The sequence below is a fragment of the Lutra lutra genome, chromosome 11, assembly GCF_902655055.1.
Source record: "Lutra lutra chromosome 11, mLutLut1.2, whole genome shotgun sequence".
NCBI lineage: Eukaryota > Metazoa > Chordata > Mammalia > Carnivora > Mustelidae > Lutra > Lutra lutra.
In genome coordinates, this window is record NC_062288.1 from 17787322 (window position 1) to 17807178 (window position 19857).

The window sequence follows — 19857 nt, forward strand, 5'->3', positions numbered from 1 at the left end:
TCCTATTTAAAAATAACGAGTTAAAAAATAATACAAAATATTCTAAAACATTATGTAATGGGGGGTTGAGAAAAATAGGCAGGCAAACCACCAAAACCCAGCTGGCTGGCCTGTGTCTGGCTAAGAGGCAGTGGCTGCAGGGGGGAGGGTAGCAGGCTGCTGCAGGGGCCTCTTTGTGAGGGACAGGGACAGCGCCAGTCAGAGACCCTCCAGTCCAGACCGCAGGTGCGGCACCCCCCGCCCCCACCCCACCAGACACCCAGCCACACGGGCCTTCGCGGTGCTCCTTCCCCCCGTCACACAGCCATCTGCTGCAGGGTTCCTGCTTCTTGACGGTAATACTAGTGGACTGTTGAATTCGGCCAGCAAGCTTCTTGCGTACATTTACATTCTACTGTCTCCATTAGAGTTTCTTAGGCAGCAGGAATTGTTTTCTTCCCCGGGACAGAGTGTGGCCTCAGAAAGCCGCTGACATTAGGGATTTGCCCTTGGGTGATCTGTATTTCTACATGAGACACAGGTTCAGAGCTGCAAGGCCCCATCCTTGTCTGTCCCTCTGGAGCATGGCCTTGTCCCCTAAGTGGGGTTTGCAAGGGTGGTTACCCTAGCTCTGCCTGGCCAGAGTCCTGGAAGCTCCAACTTGACATTCTCAGTGCAGTTGCTTGTGAGACAAGGGACAGAAGAGGGACCTCATGCTCTCACCAGTGCAGGGACACAGACCTGCCTTCGCGCAGGCCCCAACGCCTTTGCTCCGGAGGGCACAGCTTTGTCCCTGAACGGTGCCCACAGCATGCTCTACTGGGAGCTTTGTGAGGTTTGATGAAAGCCATCAGGGGACAGGGGCTGCTCTGGGGGCCCTTTGGCCTGAGGGGTGGTAGAAGGGAAGCTGCAGTAACCCTGGTGTTTAGAATTCGTGTCTGCTGGTTTTAACTGTGGGCGTGGGAGGGTTTTCCGCGTCCCCAGGGGGCGCCGCCTGCCATGCCGCCGCTCCACCAGCATGTTTGTGGAAGGAAGGGCAGCCGTCTCTGCCGCTTCCAGCTCAAGCATCAGGACCCCCAACTGTATGCCCGCCTTTCTTTGTACTTGTGAGTCCATCCCCGAAAACCGCTCTTTCCCCAAGGTTTCTGGGTTCTCTGTTCCCAGTTGCAGACTTCAGCATTGCAGCCAGATGGCAGCCCCGTCTTGGGCCTGGTTTCGTTCGTTGTTTGCTGATACTCGGGCAGAACTAGGAGCACCTGGCAAATAGGGAGGGCTGGGTAGTTAGCTGAGCCTGGCCTTCATTCCAGCAGTCCTTCTTGGATCATTCACGGGGTGCTCAGCCTGTGCTAGGGGTTTCCCTGACACTTTATGGTTTCGTCTTCTCCACCACACTTCCGAGGCAAGAGTGACCCAGAAGGCACTGGTCCTGAGAGGGGGCACTTGACAGGGCTGCGTGTCTGAACGTCAAGTGGGAGTTCCAGAACTGCCTTCCAGACTGATCCCATGGCTTGTGCTTGTAACCACTGCAACCAGAGCTTATTCCAGAAGTTCCCATTTGTTTTCACCCTGGTTCTAGAATAGCACCTAGAGCTTATCTGAGCCATCCAGGAGAATGTCAGTGTGAAGAAAATCTGGGACCCCACCATAGTGGTGACTACTTGCTATGTATGCAGTGCTGTCTCTCGCTGCCATCTGGTGTACACGGGTTTCCAGAACATACCTGAAGAATGCTGAGCCACATGTACACTGTGATTCCTAGGGGACATCTGCCTGAAACCTTCCTTCCTTTTCCACCTGCTCTGCTGCGGTTGATGATGTCTAGACCCTAAGAAAGGAACCTGCGAGTTTTCTCTCCCTCTTTACTTGGAGCCCGGACTTACCTACAACCATCAGCCACCTGCTCTGTTCCCCAGGGACCCACATGGCCCCTTCTGCCACACTCTCTGGGTCCCCGTCCTGCAAGCCTACAGCCTTCCCTTCCCCTCTCCAGAAAGGAGGCCCTCATGGGTCCTGTGCCGGGCAGACTTGTGTTTCCCTTCCCTACCTCCATTTCTCTGCCGGTTGCAGATACCCATGCACATTCCCCGTGGTCGTGCCACCCTCCCAGGCCCCTCACCCAAAGGTTTGGATTGGGGGTGTGGCGAGTGGCTTGGGCCACCCCTGATGGTGGACGTGGACATAGGGACAGTCTTTTTTTTTTTTTTAAGATTTATTTATTCATTTGACAGAGATCACAAGTAGGCAGAGAGGCGGGCAGAGAGAGAGAGAGGGAAGCAAGCTCCCCGCTGAGCAGAGAGCCTGATGCGGGGCTCGATCCCTGGGCCCTGGGATCAAGACCTGAGCTGAAGGCAGAGGCTTTAACCCACTGAGCCACCCAGGCGCCCCAGGGACACACAGTCTTACTTTACTTCATAATTGGCCTTCAGTGTGGAGGTCCCTACTGCAGAGATGACATTATCTCAGGACCTAATCCGTGATGAGTTCAGACTGCCTGCTGCCTGCCGTGTGTCGGGGTTCACCTCGGAAGCGCTGCTCTATCTCCAGCGCTCTTCTCTGAGAACGGTATTGCGGCGTTTGGGGTAACTGCATTTTATAACATCTTAATTAATTTCCTTTTGTTTCTTATATCACCTCAGAGGGAGATTTATTTTTTAACTTGTCAGTATTTCAAATTCCACCTGGAATCAGGGGGAAGGGAGGTGCTCATGCTGGGTTCTTTCAGGCTCTTAAAATGAGCCTGAAACTGCCAGAACTGAAATGTCTGCATGTGATGCTTGCAAGTAACTATGCTATGCTGCATGGTGTGGAACCCAGTCCGGTTTTGCTCTCCATGGCTCTTTTGGCAGTTCTGTTACTGGCTGGAGGGGAAGATTTGGTCTTGGCAGAAAAATAACTGCTCTGACTCAGAGCTACAAAGGGACAGGTGATGAAAAGATCCCGCTTAAAAACAAACCGGTTTTCACCAGGCCTGGTTATGTGGGCCCATCAGCCTGCGGGTCAGCTGCTAACCTCCCTCCCTCCCTCCCTCCCTCCCGTCCTGTCCTCATTCCCTGTTCGCCCTTGTATCATTTGCAGTTTGCATCAAGAATCTATTAGAGGAAAATAAAAGCATAGTATTCAGACTATTAAAGCAATTTAATTGCTATAGAGACATTTCATTATTTTTTAAAGATTTTTATTTATTTGATAGAGACACAGTGAGAGAGAAAACACAAGCAGGGGGAGGGAGTAGGAGAGGGAGAAGCAGGCTTCCTGCTGAGCAGGAGCCTGATGCGGGGCTCTATCCCAGGACCCCGGGATTATGACCTGAGCCGAAGGCAGGCACTTAACGATTAAGCCACCCAGGTGCCCCAATATGTTTCTTGTTTTAACTTGAAACTCCCTGAGGCTAAAGGTAAAAGAGAGGCTGAATCAGCTGTGTAATCCTCATTTTCAGAAGGAAGAAAATGCATGAATTTTCAGAGCACATCCCGTGTTCCCCGTGACTGAATGCTAAAGCACCTGCATCCAGGACTCTGTGTGCAGAGCACTGAGAGACGTGGGACCAAAGTCTAGTTGTCATCCCATAGGAGAGGCAGAAGGGATTCCATGTGACTGCTCCTCCCCAAGTCAAGGACTGTCACACAGGACTGGCCCCCTAGGGTCTCCTCCTGTCATGGACTAGGATTCAAGAGGAAGCCTGCCAAATCAGCTGGCATAGGCAGAGTGAGCTTTCCTGGGGCGAGGGGAAAGCCTCATTGGGCCAGAGAGGCAAAGAAGGCTCAGGAAGACCTGAGCTGTGTGTCCCCACATCCCTTATGGTGGCTGTCAGCCAGGCCGGGCCTGCAGGATGAGCCTGTGACCCCAGGCAGGGACCCCTCCCCACTGCCTCTTTGCCCTGTTATAGCTCAAGCCAGAGCAGCCGTGTCCCCGGTGCGGGAAGCAGACCGCTTGGACACCAGCTGGAATTGCCGTTCTGGGGAGCTCTCTGGGAATGGCGGCTGCTGGGCACCCGGGGACCGGGGCTGGAGCCGTCTGTGCTCTGCCGCTGGGGAAGTGGGACCAGCTGGGCTCCATCCCCATGCCAACCCCGAGTCTGTGTCCAGAGGCCTTTAAGACAGTCCCACACACTGCCCGGCAGGATTGAAAGGTCAGGCCAGGTGGAAACTGTGTGATATGGTTGAGGTACATAGGCGACTGGAGGGCCACTTTGAGAGAATTTGGGGTCCCCCAAAGAAATAATGATTGCCTGTCCTTCCAGGGGTATCCTGTAAGTATTCCCTTTTCTCAGGCTTTTCTCCAGGAGTTGTTCACAATTGAAATTGTACTTCTTCCAGGGTTCTCTGTTCCCCACTGAGAAGTCCCTCTGCTCTGAAAGCAGGTCTAGTCGTGGTTACAGCTGATAATCCTCAAAGAGGCTGCATGGCAAAATTAAGAGCGAGGCTGTCTGGGTTCGAATCCTTACTCTTCCCTTTTCCAGGTTTTACGTGTTCTCTCTACCCCTCAGTTTACCTACGTGCAGGAGGGGGCAGGATGCTACCGACCTCGTAGGGTTGTCTGCAGGAATCGCACGTGGTGCACGCTGCACGTGGCAGCTGCTGTGGTGGTTAAACTTGGCGCCCTTGCCAGATGGACACCGCCGCCCGCGCATGGCGACTTCCGGGGTGCCTGCCGAGCACACCAAACCGCCCTCAGCAACTGCTTCATACCTTCCTAGGTGCCTGACTAACTGCCTTCTGCCCGGCTGCCGGATGACTGGGGCCTTGGGGATCGTCAGGGCAGGGGTGCCGCAGCCTCAGGGGGACACATGAGGATGGCCCTCATCCCCCACCACCAACGCCGGAGGGCCTGGTGTGCAGCTTTGTGGGTTGTTGGTGATGGCCGACACAAATGTCCTGAAATGTGTCCACAGTAACCAAAGAAATTACAGGATGATGTTATTTGATAAAATACTTGAAATTAGAAAAATCCCTACCAGAGATAGATTTCGTTTACGGAATAGTTAATATAAAGACATTCCAAGAGGGTGCCTGGGTGGCTCAGATGGTCAAGTGTCTGCCTTCGGCTCATGTCACGATCCCGGGGACCTGGGGTCGAGCCCCATATCTGGCTCCCTGCTCAGTGGTGAGTCTGCTTCTCCCTCTCCCTCTGTGATCTCTCTCGCTCTCCCTGTCTCTCAAATAAATAAATATAAATCTTTTTAAAAAATCGAAGATTAATCTGGATCCAGTGAGAACCACCTGCCTGTTGAGAGCACTCCTGACTGTTGACATGAAACCTTGCTGTCTGTGTGAGGAAGCAGCCGGTCTCTGGGCTGTGCCGGCCTCCTGGGTACATGGGAGTGATTAGCACGAGCGAGGGAAGAGCCCAGGACACAGAGCTGTTTCACATGCTGCTGAACCGTTTCTGCTCCTGGTGGAGGCACCGCGCTGCCGTCTTTCCTCTTCAGACTCAGCCACCACAGCTGGGCCTATAGTCACCTCCTGTCCGTCAGAGCCCAAAGCCAAGGAGAGGTCAATGGAAGTTTCCAGTTACTCCTGCCAGCCTTTTGGCAAGTGGTAGGTGACTGGTGCCTGGTGGATTTGCCCACACGTCCCTGTGAACTAGAGGGGGGCAACCCCTCCAGATGTGTAATGTATTGGAAGGGAGCTGGCACAGGTCTCGATGGGATGTTCTGCAAGGTAATAATTGTGTTCCTACAGGACATAATTGCCATTTGAAAGTAGTGTAGACCGCGTTTACATTTACCAGTTAGGTTATGGCCCGAAGATTTTGTGGGAAGTGGAAACTGGAAGTTCTGACCGTGCTGAGAAGCTGGAGGTTATAACTCCCTGCAGCCTCCTCTGCTGCTTTGATTCCGGCCTGGTCATCAGATGATCTCGAAGAGTGGGGTTTGCTGAGCCCCCTGGAGATCAAGTCAGACCCGCAGGCCAGTGAGCCGGGGGTCCAAGAATGAGGTTAAGGGCAGGTCAGCCTGCCACAGCGTATAGGTTAGGGGTGTGTTCGTGTGTCTGTGTCTGTCTTCAGGCTGAATGGGGGGTGGCTAAGAAATGGCTACGAAATCGCCAGTCGAGGGTGAGCGCTCTTCCGCTCTGCCACCGGCGTCTGCTAACGCGCTAGTCCAGCAGAGCGCCTCTTTCAGGGTTGAACAATGTGAAATAACCACTGCGTGTTCTTCCTTTAGACCGCTGCTCTTCCAGACGAGCGAGCATGTGGCCAGCAGCCCCGCGCTGGGGGACATTATTCCGTTCAGCATCATTATTCAGTTTTTGTTTACCAGAGCACCCGCTGAGCTGAAGTCCCCTTTTCAGGTAATAAAGTAAAGTCAGAATGCTCTTACAGGTCCCTCTTCAGTCTGTAAATCCAGAGCCCCACTCATGGACTGCGCTCCTGGCCTTCTCTTGCCTTACTTGGTCACGAATCCCCGCCTTAGAAGTGAATGATTCAAGGAGAGTCCCCACCCCCCAGCCCGACTCTCTCAGCAGTGTGCAAATTACCCGAGGAAGCCTGAATTCACCTTATAAGTGTAATGGCTCAAGTAACTCATGTTTGTAAAGCTTTTCTGATGGAGGCCCCACTTTTGCTAGCCCCCTGCCAGTGGCTAATCCAGAAAGTTCCTTGGGAGCCGAGAATGTGCACCACAGGCTTGCGGCCTTCCTTCAGGCAGGTTTTTGGGTGATTTCACCTTGGGAATCCTTGAGATTGCTTGTGCCCGGTACTGTCCTTCACGGGAGACTGTGGACGCACTTCGTCTTCTCTAATTTGTGTTCAACCCTGCAGAGGGCAGAATGGTCCCACGCACGCTTCTCCCAGTGGCTGGATGACCACCCGTCTGAAAAGGACCGGCTCCTCCTCATCAGGTAAGGCCGTGAGGCCCTGGGACACCTACGTGTCTCGCAGCCCGAGGGCTGGGGCGGGGGATGCGACCCGGAGGAGGGAGGAGCAGCGCCTGGGTGGACACACGGTGGCGCCTCCTTGTGGCTGGGCCCCCTCGGTGCGCACCGTGTGCCCAGAACACCCCACCGGGTGGTTCATTAGCACATCTTCACATGGCTGTGGGCTGCCCGGTGCCCCACGCAGCCCAGGATCTGTGCGCCCTGGGTTTGAGAACTGGGGCCGGCGACGAAGAGACTCCTTGCTGTAGGTCCCCATTTTCTGCTTCATGTTGGGATGTCACTGTCACATGTGGCCAACCGCAAGAAACCTTTGCGACATCATGCAACTCCCGTCACCCTTGTTCTCCAAATCTCAGTCGTACTTCTGAAAGAGCTCCAAAAGCCGCATAACCTGGGTTCCCCAAAGCAGGGCAGGGACGTGGAGAGGGGCTGATGGAGCAGGATGGTGCCCCACCGCGCGCGCACAGGAGAATCCCTCGCAGCTTGGAGAGAGCCTGGTGTCCAGGCCAGGCCAGCCCCTCAGCCACCTCAGAATGTCCAGGGTGGGCACTCGGCCCTGGGATTTCCCAAAGCTTCCCGGGCAGGTCTGCAGCACGGCCAAGGTTGAGACTCCACCAAGGAGGAGGCCGGGAGGGGCCGTGGAGAAACACGAGTGTGGTGGCTTCTGGGAGGGAGCCCGAGCCCTCGGGTTCGGTGTCCAGAGCCAGGGTGGGCAAGGAGCCCATTATCCCAGCTGTAAGTGTTGGGCCCAGAACTGGGACAGGAGGCCAGAGGCACCTCCCTTCAGTGCCTGGGGCCAGTTCGAGCTGCCCTAGGAGGGGCTTTAGGGACCGAGGAGAGGCTTGGCCTGGGGCTAACTCGGAGATTTGTGGTGTCTGGGTGGATGTTTTTGCGGAGTCTCCAAGACCTGCTAAGCTGAAGCACCCTGGGCTGAGGAGGAGTCAGGACGCGGTTAATTGAACGGGGCTCCTGTGTGTCTTAGCGAGCTGGAAGGAGTTCATCTACAACAGTCATCCTGCTGTGGGCACATCACAAATCTGTTTGCTTTTGCTTCTCTTAAAAATGTCTCCTGAGTGATTTCATCACCAGTGCTGTTGCTAAGCCTATATTTAGCAACTGAAAATCATGCTCAGAGGCACTGTCAGGCTTTTAAAATAAGGCCTATCCGTCACACACGCCGCTGTCAGAACCTCCAGGCCCCGGGCAGCACACCGAGCCCTCTGCGGGGGATTCCAAACCGCTGTGCTCCTACCACAGCCTAGGCTGCTGGCAAGGAGAGGAGCTTTGTCCTAGAGAATGTTCTTTCTTATCTACTACTGCAAAACTAATTTGGTCCATGCGAGCTGAAGCAGCACGAGATGAACTTCTTTCCCCTGTAGATAAGCCCGGGGTGACTGTTGCTCTTTAAATGTCAGTACTTTTGTTCTGACCTTTGGGGAGACCCTGCCGTGTGCTCATCGCTCCCCCCGGCACAGTATGCTCAGTTGTCATGAAGAGGCCGGGTCAGGAGACTCAGCTGTGGCTGAGTGCGTAGCGAAGAGTGAAGCCTCCTCTGCCTGCCTTTCTGTTTCCTTTCGACACCAGATGTTTTTCAAGAGCGTGAACGGGTACTAGTCACGATCCTGTTAAATCGGAGGACTCGCTGACTCGTGGGGCAGGTGGTGTGAGTGGGAGCCCACCGGGAGTCCTCCGTGCCCACCAGGCAGGGGCGGCAGCCTCAGGGAGGGCCTGGGGCCCTGTGGGTGCTGAGTGTCCAGCAAAGAGGAGGACTGATGCCTCGGCTCTGCAGAAGTGGGGGGCGGGGGGCTTCCCCCTGTCTCCCGTGGGGCTGCGGCTCTTACCACGGCGCTCTCTTCCTCTGCTCCTTCACCGCGTCAGAAATGCTGACGCGCTCTGTTGGCCCCTCGGTGCTGTTTATCTGTTCAATGGTGGGACAACTGTCCCTACCAGATGCGGCCGGGGACCCTCTGTCCTCCCTCCATGGCCCAGGGCCTACAGGCCCAGAACCATCCCAGCTCCTCAGCCCTTCTGCGGAGCAGCAGGATCCCGGCTAATGAGAGGACATTTGGTCTCCCCTCCTGCTGTCCCTGTCGCACCAGATACCTGTGGCCTGGGTGCCTGAGAACCAAGAGTGAGGACCGGGCCTGGAGGAGTCAGGGGCTTCCTTGGCTCTGAAGGCAGGTGGTAGATCTTTAAGTCTTTGACAGATTTCATACTTAATGCCTGACAGAAATGGATTTTGTGTCCCATAAAAACCTCTACTTGGCTGGTTTATAGCACACTGAGCCGTGTTGCCGTGTTACCACCAGTCTTTCCTCTACTAGCTGTGCAGTTCCTGTGCTTTTTTTTTTTTTTCAATAAGGATAACTAACAATCTGCTCATTTTGATGACAAACGAGACTTGAGACTAACTCTTACATAATGCTTGGCCTGACTTCCAAGAAAGCTGATGTTTTGCTCAAGCAAATGAAGTTATTTAATAATTGCTTGAAAATCCTGTTCTGATTTTATGTGGGAGGGTAGCTTTAATCTGTTTTTCTCCCTCTAGTTCTGATGGTGTTTTTCACGAATACCAAAAAACTAACCAAGCTCATTTCTGAACTTTCTTCTGCATATCGTGTAATTTACGTAATGTCTTGTCCTTTTGGATGCAAATGAAGTGAAGTTGATTTTCGTTCCTTTATTAAAGTGGATCTCACTCATTCACTTCAGAGCAACCGCAGTTTCCGTGAATTTCAGTGCACTGATATGTTAGACTGCTGTGTAGACACCACTGTGTCAAAGACAGCCCGAGCCCTTGGGGATTTCTGTTCTGTGTACGAGTCTGCAGGGGCTACATTTTGGGAGTGGGGCGATTGCCCGGGATGCCATAGCAACTTGAAAAGTATTACTAAAAGCAGCAAGATTTTTCATAAAGAAACCCTTCACGAAGGTTCAGCTCTGACATGAACTAAGGCGTCTCCAAAACATTATTTTCTAAGAGCATGAAATTCCATTTTTCATGTCGCTGCTGCTTTTGTGAACCCTACAGTGCCATTTCCCCTTTATTCACTTTCTTCTGTGCTCCTGTCATCGCTTTTCATTAGTTTATCTTCCTGTATTTCTGATTCATTTTTAAAAATTTGCCGATCATGCATCTGTCAGGCACTACATCCTGGGGCTGCATAAATGAACGAAACAGCCCCACCGCTCCACATGAAGTTACGTTCCTGGGAGGGAAACTCACCAGGGACCAGGTGCTTGCGGTGTAGTGGATACTTAGGCGCGGTGTGCCGATGCCCGCTGGAAGCCTGGTGGGAGAACCGTGTTTGAGCGCCTTATGGGTCCAGAGATGTTCCTAGAAGAGCGCCAGGTGCTTCCCAGTACAGTCTTAATTCTCATAAGTGTATCATGTAGGTGTTTGAGCAAACAGGCTCACAAGGGAGTTGGGATTGCACAGCTCGGTAATAGGGCAGAGCCTGACGTCCACACTGCTGACCGTCCACACCGCTGACCGCAAGTCGTCTTGCCTCGAACAGAGCCTGGAGCCAGCCGGCAGGAATCCCACAGTGCGGGGTCCCACGAAGTCCCGGCTCTTGACGCCACAGTCTTAGACCTTTTCCACCAGTTCTCAGGACTCCAAGGGGGTTTCTGTCGTGCTGCCTGGAGTTAGAAGAGGCTCTGTCAAAACGAAGTCCTTAGAGCCGGCCCCTAGCAGAGCGCCCTGCAGGGAAGACGGCCCAGAAGAACCTCCCAAAAAGAAGGACGAGAGCAGAGAAAGGCCTCGAAGGATGGGTCTTGGGAAAGTGGGGAGAGGCCGTGTGGTGGGAGACAACGGGCCCTCTCGAGCCCCACCTTGGTAGGCAGAGACGGCTTTGTTTCGGCTTCGTTTCAGCGAGACGCTGGCCGCTCATGGGGCCTCTCCCCGGTGGGCCTCGGGATCAGGCTCGGGGTCACGAGTCGGGGGAGGCTGCTCTGCTCGTGTGTAAGTAACACAAACAATGGAAGCACAATTCAAAGGTGTTTTTAGGCCACAGCGAACTACCTAGAAGCCTGCAGCAGCACAGGCAGGCAGGGAGGTCACGATGAAGCTGGTGCTCCGTGAGTAGCGAGTGTAGACACTGGCCTCATGGTGCAGCGTGTTCTGAGGCAGCTCCAGGGATCGGGGCAGCACACGGCAGAACTGAGACAGAAGCCGAGGGGAGAGGAGGGACTGGGGGTGGAAATCTGTGAGGAAGATGAAAAGAGGACTTCAGATAGAAGCTCAGTGGGGTGGGGGTGGGGGCTCTGCTGAAATAGGAGATGGGGGGCAGAACACTACCCTGAAGGGTTTTTCCCCGAGTTTCTTTTTTTTGATACTTTTTTCTAAAATTGTTAAAATTTATGTTTTTTTAAAGACTGCTTATTTGAGACAGAATGAGCTGGGGAGGAGGCAGAGAGAGAGGGAGAGAAGCAGACTCTCTACTGAGCACGGAGCCTGATGCAAGCAGGGCTCGATCCCACAGCCGGGAGATCACGACCTGAGCGGAAATGACCAGTGGAGCGCTTAACCGACTGAGCCCCCACCCCAGGCACCTGGATAGATTTCATTTATTTTTTATTTTTTTAAGGTTTCATTTAATTATTTGGGAGAGAGAGAATGAGCGGGGGAGGCGGGGGGAGGGAGCAGGCTCCCCTCTGAGCAGGGAGCCCGATGCGGGGCTCAATCCCAAGACCCTGGGATCAGAACGTGAGCGGGAAGTAAACGCTTAACCTACTGAGCCACCCAGGCGCCCCTAGATTTTCTTTTTTAGAGTAGCTTTAGGCTCACAGCATATTTGAGAAGGTAGACAGTTCCCATCCACCCGACGGTCCCCCCCATTAGCAGGGTCCCCCACGGGTGCCCCACGGTTCCGGTTGATGCGCCCACCTGCGCATCATTGTCTCCCAGAGCCCCGGGCTTCCGGGAGGCTTCTCCCCGGTGCTGATCGTTCTTGAGGTTTGGAGTGTCCTGTTTCTGACAGGAGTTTGTTTCTGACAGGGCACGTGAGAGAAGTCGGGTAATGCTGCCCACAACACAGACGGAGCAAGTCAGGAGGGAGGTCGGAGTGGACATGAGACCGGGAACTCCGTTACGGGTCACAGCAGGGCCATGAAGTGGCTGGCGGGGGGAGGGCACCCCAGAGCGAGCGATAATCGGCATATCTGACCGGGGGTCAGAATGCGCAGCGTTTGGGAGCAGAAAAACCGGTTACGAGTTCCGTGTTAGACTTGACACCAAGTCCGTGAGCGAGTGGAGGTATTAGTAACACATCTTTGCAGAAACGCGCTCTTCTCATCTCAGCGTGAAACTTGGAACGGTGGGACTATGACAGAAATTTTACTGTTCCACTTGGGGCGTAAATAGACTAATAAAATCCTTCAACCATTCTTGGAACCGGATGATCTGTTTAACCGGTTCTGAGATTAGAGAACTTTGTCCATAAAGGTGCAGACGGCAGGTGGTGTAGGCCCTGCGGGGCCCGCGGGCGGGTCCGTCTGCGGCTGTGGCGGGGAAGCCGCGGGCGGGGAGCGGGCGCCGCGCTCCGCCCGGCCAGGCTGGTTCGCCGGTTCCCGACCCAACGCAGACCCCAGTCATGGTTTTAACCGCTGGTAGCGCGTCCTCCTGACTCAAGTCAGACAACCTCATCGCAGAAGTCGCTGAAACTCCGAGCCCAGCGGCACCACCGTCTCCCGGGGGTTCTTCCTCCCCTCCAGGTCCAGGGTGTTGAGGCACCGCCCCGGCTGACCGTGACCGTGTGCGCGGCAGCCGCGTCCCACCGCGCCCCTGAGCGCGCTGATCGGCGGCGGCGGGCTCCCCCTTGTGAGCTCTGTGGAACAGCACAAGCTGCCGCTGGTCAGAAGCCTGGACCCGGGAAGGGAAGGGAAACTGAGAACAACCCGCGGCCGCAGAGCCTGTGTGAGACCACCACTGAGTACAACGCAGACGAACGGTGTTCCTGGACTTCCGCGGTAGCCATGGTAATGCTACCACCAGACATTTGAAGGCTGTCACTTTGTCACTTAGCTTGTGGAACTGGACACAGCGATTCCAGAAATGGGCTGCTTTTATATATTGGTAACCCTCTAAGTGGTTTTATTTCCTTTATTTTGACATTGTTTTCATTTTTGTTTTCAGGGGAGCTCTGGAAGCTTATGTTCAATCAGTAAGAAGTAGAGAAGGCAAAGAATTTGCACCAGTTTATCCCATAATGGTGCAGCTGCTTCAGAAAGCCATGTCTGCTCTTCAGTGACCGCGGCACTACTTCCCCATCTCCCTCGCCCGGCCGGCTCCAGGCTGCAGTTCGCCGGAGAAACGCGCACTCTAGAACCAGCTGCCGTCCACGGCTTTCTGTAGTCGGCCTCTCTCTGTTCCCTGTTATCTTCCACTTACCTCTTCAGCCCGTCTCCCTTTAGTGTAAAATGTCAAAATTTTCTTTTGCTTTTAGAGGGATCTGATCAAGTTATAAATACCCCGCTGCTCCCAATTAACCTTTGCCCTCACTAGGTAAGTGTGTAGCCCAGTGACTTCCAAATCTGACTGCACATCAGAGTCGCTGCTGGAAAGCTTTTGAAATCCTGATGCCCCCTATGCACCCCTGGTGACACCTCTGGGGGTGGGAACCGGGCATTAGTTTTTAAAAACATCCCCGGGTGTTCCCAATATGCAGTCATTTCTGGGAACCGCTGGTATCTCCCAAAGCTAAGACATAGGGTCATACGTTAAGTCTGTCTTACAGTATCTTTAATAAAGACAGAGCACACCTGTCTTTATACTGTGTGTGTCATTTTATTAAAAGCAGCCTTTGGGGGCTGGCTGTTCAACTTTGTAGCAGAGATGTCAAGTTAAAAACAATTTTGGGGACGCCTGGGTGGCTCAGTTAGTTGAGCAGCTGCCTTCGGCTCAGGTCATGATCCCAGCATCCTGGGATCGAGTCCTGCATCGGGCTCCTTGCTCGGCAGGGAGCCTGCTTCTCCCTCTGCCTGCCTGTGCTCGCTCGTTCTCTCTCCTCTGACAAACAAAATCTTTAAAAAAAAACCAAAAACACAATTTTTGGTCTACAAAGATCTTACACATAGATAATCTAGATCCTTGTTTTTCCATTGCCCGTGACCGGTCACTAACATTTTTTTAATTTAATGTTTGTTTAAAAACCCCATCAGCAACTTCTTAATATATTTTCCATGCCCTGCACCTGTTGTTCTCAGACATAAAGTTCAGTCAAGTTCAATCAGAAGTCCGAGATAAACAGGCTTTTTTTTTCCGTTTTATTTGAAATAATATACAAGAATATAGTGTGCAAAATTTAGGGGCAACATCATGAAGAAGTATAATGAACTGAAATCAATTTTACAGCTGTGATTCCTAACCAGAAACACCACTTGGTAAGTAACATGAAAAGCCATGATTGTAGCTCAGAGCAAAAGCGTGTGCGCTCTCACCTCGGACAGCTGGAGGGAAAGTAAAGTGCACGTGTCGCACTGCAGTAAGTGCAAAGTCTGCCCCCACCATACACATAGGATGACAAATGAGATATTTAAGATATGTGGCTGAGGAGATACAGAACACAAAGTTAAACAATACAATGGTGTCAACTGTTAACAGCACCATGACAGTGACTATATCCCAATGCTATTAACTAGCTCGACCGGGCCCTGCGCGAGGCCTCCGCCCGAAGTCCTGGGGGGTGCTGCCGCCCGGCGTGCCCGGGAAGCCCTGTGGCAGGCGGTGTGTGCGCTAGGACGCCGACACCGCGCACCGGCCGTGTTCTGGGCGCCTCGCGGCACCGGCCGGACTAGGAGCTCCCGGGTTTGGCACAGAGGCTGGGCCATGCGGTGGTCGCTCAAGGAAAGGCCAGCTCCCGGCTCTGTTGCCTTCCACTATGTGTACATTACAGATTAATAAGCAGTAAGGAGCCAATGTATAAACAGCAGTTACATATTTTTAAATTCCCCCTATGTACAATTTAAAATAAAACATGTATACACTCTCCTCTCTTTCTACTGTACTTTAGCACCACAGGATATCAATTTTCAAGCCTATATTACCTGATAGACATATATGAAGTTTGGAAGAAAAATAAGGCAATTTGGTTTACAATGTTGATAGTTTTAGCTTACTTAATGCTCTAATGGAGAAAGCAAATCCTCACTCATTAAATCATTTCAAGACAATGCTATCAGTATCTTATGGTCACACGAATTCAGGACAAATGGTGACACCTTGATCTTCTTAAGCCCCTCCGTCAACAGTGTTTCTGCAACTACAGACTTAAGAACGTAAGCACATCCTGGCTTAATGCTGCTGCGAGCCCTGTGGAGAGAAAATGAACACAGCGAATGTTTACAAATCAATACACAGTAATTCTACAAATGAAAGCTAAGATGGAGAATAGAATGTTTACAAACTTACAATTTTTAAAAAAGATCACTTTCTCAAATGGGACAATTCTTTTTTAAAGTGTGGTAACACCCAACAGCTCAAGCATCCAGAAATTGTATGAGAACAGTGAGAAGAGATGGGTTAGGAAGAGGGAAGAGGAACAAAGGAAGGCGATCCAGGCCAAGTCCTACCACACGCAAGTCTAAGGTAATAACTTCAAAAAACCGGTTGAGCCGCCCTCTTCTACTGGAGTCTGACCACCGTCTGCTGCTTTAACAAGAAAATCCTGATAGACGTACGCGATCATGAACTGCATGTTACTTGAAAAAGACACACGTAGCTCCACAAAACGAACGTAAGACATCCTTGGCTAGTCCTCCCGCTGTGAAGGACATGTCTTCATTTTTAAATGGTACTTCAAATTGAGCTCACTCTGTTCTATCATGTGAAGTTTTCTTCCGAATTAATCTAAAAACACAACTCAAAAGTTGCTAGCCTAGTAATGCAAACATTCTAAGAATCCGCTCCATCCAAGGCTGTGTTATTATGGTGTGAATTCATTTAGTAGAGTTTTCCTAGGCCTAGTTCTTCTCCTTCCTGAGGTTTTTAATCTAGAAATTCTGTGCAAATGTCAGAAGGCCCCAGGAAAGTTAATGTGTCCTAGAAAAGAAAGGCTCCTGGGACATGTCACCCCCAAATTAGAAAGATTTTGTAGCGTACTACTGAGTTGGTTATACCCAACTTTCAACCCAACTAAAAATACTACCATTCCAAAATTATTTTTCCACCTCAACGTTTCTGGATAAACATTCTTCTTAAGCATGCCAGACACTTCTACTTTCCATGCTAAAGAATAAATGGCACTTCATAATTTAAAAAAAAAGGCAGCCTGCCTCATGGGGTGGTGTAAAACATTATTAGGTTGTGAAGTATAAAAAGGCTGAGAAGAGACTCGATACCACTTTTTCAAGGTTATAAGCATTGTTCCACACACCAGTACAGTTTTGGGGAAAAGTCAAGATCTTTTTGAGCAACAAGTTGTTGAGACCTACTGAATTGGTTCTTTTCCTTTTCCAACAGTCAGGATTTAGGCGTTTTTGTTCTTCAGCCAAAGCCTTTGCTTCTAACGTATACATCCTTCTCTCTTCATTCTTCATTTTCTTCCACCTGTCGCCGAGGATCACGCTTATGGCTCTGTAAAATAAACATGCACACGATGCTGAAGGCCAGAATTTCTTGTAAGACGCATGTCCAGTGCTGCTACCTCAGAAAGAAATAGTCAAAAGTGAAAAGAAAAAAAGACAAGAATCTTGTCTAACAGAGAGAAGGAAAAAGGTCAAGGCTATAGTAGTCATTTCCAGTAAAATCCCAGTCCCATGGACCCATTCATCATAATCTTGGCAGTTAAAAGCCTCCTGGAATAGTGCCAGTACTTCCAGTTGTCAGAGAACATCTAAAATGGCTACAAATTCAGTGTCCTACAGAGCTTAAAGAAAAAAGTGAAGTATTTCAGTGAAATGGTTTAAATTACCAATGGCTCTACCGTGGTGTACGTCGGTTTTCTCAGAGATGCTTAAGAGAGGAAGGCAGTGTTCCATATCAGCAGCATAATGTATTAAGAGCTGTTTTTTTTTTGTTTTTTTTTTTTTTGTTTTTTTGCTGTTTGTGCTCATACATAACCCATCAAATATTTGTGATCAGAGTTTCACTCATTCCTGTAACCCTAGTGAAAATGTGGAGGCATTAACCATGCGCTCCGGACTGTTCTCCTAACACAACGCCAACTAAATCCTAGGTGAGCTCCGTAGTGGAAGAAATTGGATAAACTCCAAAGGAAAGAAGTCCAACTGGATAAAACACATCATGATAGAAATCTGAAGCTATTTCCTATTTATATTTGTTAAACTGCTCCTAAAACCAGTGTTTAAATCTCATCCAGAACATGCAGAAACCATGGACACCGTGACACAAAAGTCACGTACGCTGCGCGAAGTGTACACAAGTGAGCTCAGTGCCTGATGTGGAAGCTCGAGCGGGGCGTCCGGGCCTCAGAAGAACAGCAGCGCAGCTCTACTGCTTAGCAAGAAAGTCACTGCGCAGTGAATATGGACACGGACAGATGTGTATGTAGTTTTCCCAGTAAGCTGATGCAATTAAACATTGTACTGCATCTTCCTTTCTCAAAATAAAACCCAGTTTTTACAATGGGTTAAAGGTACCACATAACGGTTGACACATTTACCAGTTAAATCAGTAAGAAATGGGGGCGCCTGGGTGACTCAGTGGGTTAAAGCCTCTGCCTTCGGCTCAGGTCATGATCCCAGGGTCCTGGGATCGAGCCCCACTTTGGGCTCTCTGCTCAGCCGGGAGCCTGCTTCCCTTCCTCTCTGTCTGCCTGTCTACTTGTGGTCTCTATCATATAAATAAATAAATAAAATTTTAAAAAATCAGTAAGAAACGTTAGGTATCAATTCCCAAATGAGAAGTGCATTTGGGGGGCGCCTGGGGGGCTCAGTGGGTTAAAGCCTCTGCCTTCGGCTCAGGTCATGATCCCATGGTTCTGGGATTGAGCCCTGCATCCGGCCAGCTCTCTGCTCAGCGGGGAGCCTGCTTCCCTTCCTCTCTCTCTCTGTGTGCCTCTCTGCCTACTTGTGATCTCTATCAAATAAATAATAATTAAAAGTCTTAAAAAAAATTAAGAAGTACATTTGGTTTGAGACATTTCTTTTTTTAAAATGTAAATACTTAAAAATGTAGCTCGTGAGAAGAGACTGGTAGCCGCCAGAGGCCGGGGGTGGGGTGTGCACGAAATGCATGAAGGGGGTCAAAAGGTACAAACTTCAGTTATGCAGTCAGTCAGTTGTGTGGCTGTCAGATGCCGAACAGTGGCCGCGGTCAGTACCACTGTGCTGTGCATTTGAAAGGTGCGCAGAAGAGCTCCTAGAAGTTCTCCTTACAAGAGAGATCTGTAACTGCGCGGTGGCAGCCGTAACTAGCCGTCCTATGGCGAGGTTTCACGGCCTCTACAGACACCGAATCGTGACGCTGACCTGAAACCATGTCCACTCCCTGTCCCTCTATGTAGCAGCTAAGCTCATGAGACGTTCAACCTCGAGTTCAAAACTCTTATTTTACGTGGATAATCATTTGACTTTTCTCAGGATATCAAGGAAAACAGTAGTTTTGATTGTCAGGGAACTGGGGAAACTGGAAGAAGTAATTTAAATAAAGGAAGAATTTAGGCTGGTGTGAGAGGGAGTGAGTAGAGGACACTAAGAGATCAGCTAAGCGTATAAACAGAGTGGAAAAGACTGGAGTCAATTTTATCCCTGGGTTCTGAGTTTCATCTTCGGCAGTTTATAATGATTTCTACATTTGTCCAAATTGCCACTGCCTGCCCATTCCACAGTATGACACAGTTGTAATGACATCCTTGAGATCTGACACAAGAGACTGTTCTAGAAAGATGGAACAGTCAGTTGTTAGAACTGTGACTTCCAACAGGCAAACAACATTTAATATTATTTTAGAAGCCAGATCCTTAGGTAACCCAAATTCTCTCCAGGTATTATAAAATATTTACCCATGACCCTAAAAATTCCCAACTTTTTAAAGTCAACCTAAGAAAATGAATTCAATAATAAAAACTATTGGGGGGGGGCGCGCCTGGGTGGCTCAGTCAGTTGAGCATCTGCCTTCGGCTCAGGTCGTGGTCCAGGGGTCCTGGGATCAAGCCCCGCATCGGGCTCCCTGCTCTGTGGGGAGGCAGCTGCTGCTTCTCCCTGTGCCCCTCTCTCATGCTAAGTCAAAAAAATCTTTAAATAGTAATAAAAGCTTTTGGAGGATAAGTTTACTTAACTACCCCAGTTCCTGTAAAACTGTACTGACTGTTAATTATTAGAATCAGAAATACTCTTTTTACCTGTTATCTTTCCCTGGATACATCTGAGTATATTCAACTCTGTATTTTTTGGCAAAAAGCATGAAGGCATTCATTGGTCTTTTGCACTTGTTAGGAGAAGTGGCACTCACAGTCCCTGAGCTGTGGGTTTTGACAGCTTTAGCATACAAGGAATTGGAAGAGAGCTGTGATGATCCTGGTGAGCCACAGTTTTTACTGAGTCCAGATCTTGCAAAGTCTTGACCTCCAGGCCCTCCACAAGACAAAGATGCACGACGCTGACGAGCCATACTACTTAACACATAGACTGCAGAAGAATCCATAGGTGTGAAGTCATAGCTAAAAAAAATGTATTAACATGGTTTTAATTCAGTTGAATTGGTTTGTAAAAACGTGATTAAAAAACAAAAACAAAACCCTTAACATCTGATTGGAAATGTCAATGTGTATGTTACCCAACTCTAACCACTTCACCACTGATAGTTGCTTGTAAGCTGAAAGCTTATATCTGCACGGACTAAAATTACTATTTTTTAAATCTACAGAGACTACAAAAGTTAAGAAAACTTCAAGCCCCCACAAGAATGTTATAATCTGCACACTTTATCCATAGCAAGTACCTCCTCCAGATCCCACACAACCCACTTAATTATTGCTTAAATTCACTTTTTGACAAATTTGATAATCTGATTTCTTGGCCTACAGAAGTCTAAATAAAGCTA

General features: G+C 50.3%; 2 protein-coding genes across 2 annotated transcripts in view; one reads left to right on the forward strand and one right to left on the reverse strand.

Moving 5' to 3' along the window:
• Window positions 1–13625, forward strand: part of COG5 (component of oligomeric golgi complex 5) — a 282131-nt gene extending 268506 nt beyond the window's left edge. Inside the window, exons 20-22 of the mRNA XM_047694095.1 lie at window positions 6143–6269; window positions 6739–6818; window positions 12991–13625. Coding sequence (XP_047550051.1) covers window positions 6143–6269; window positions 6739–6818; window positions 12991–13105 — 322 coding nt within the window. The 3' untranslated portion in view covers window positions 13106–13625. The remainder of the gene's footprint in view (window positions 1–6142; window positions 6270–6738; window positions 6819–12990) is intronic.
• A 478-nt stretch (window positions 13626–14103) lies between these two features.
• Window positions 14104–19857, reverse strand: part of HBP1 (HMG-box transcription factor 1) — a 29730-nt gene continuing 23976 nt past the window's right edge. Inside the window, exons 9-11 of the mRNA XM_047694096.1 lie at window positions 19157–19474; window positions 16287–16428; window positions 14104–15165 (exon numbers count right to left, since the gene is read on the reverse strand). Coding sequence (XP_047550052.1) covers window positions 15148–15165; window positions 16287–16428; window positions 19157–19474 — 478 coding nt within the window. The 3' untranslated portion in view covers window positions 14104–15147. The remainder of the gene's footprint in view (window positions 15166–16286; window positions 16429–19156; window positions 19475–19857) is intronic.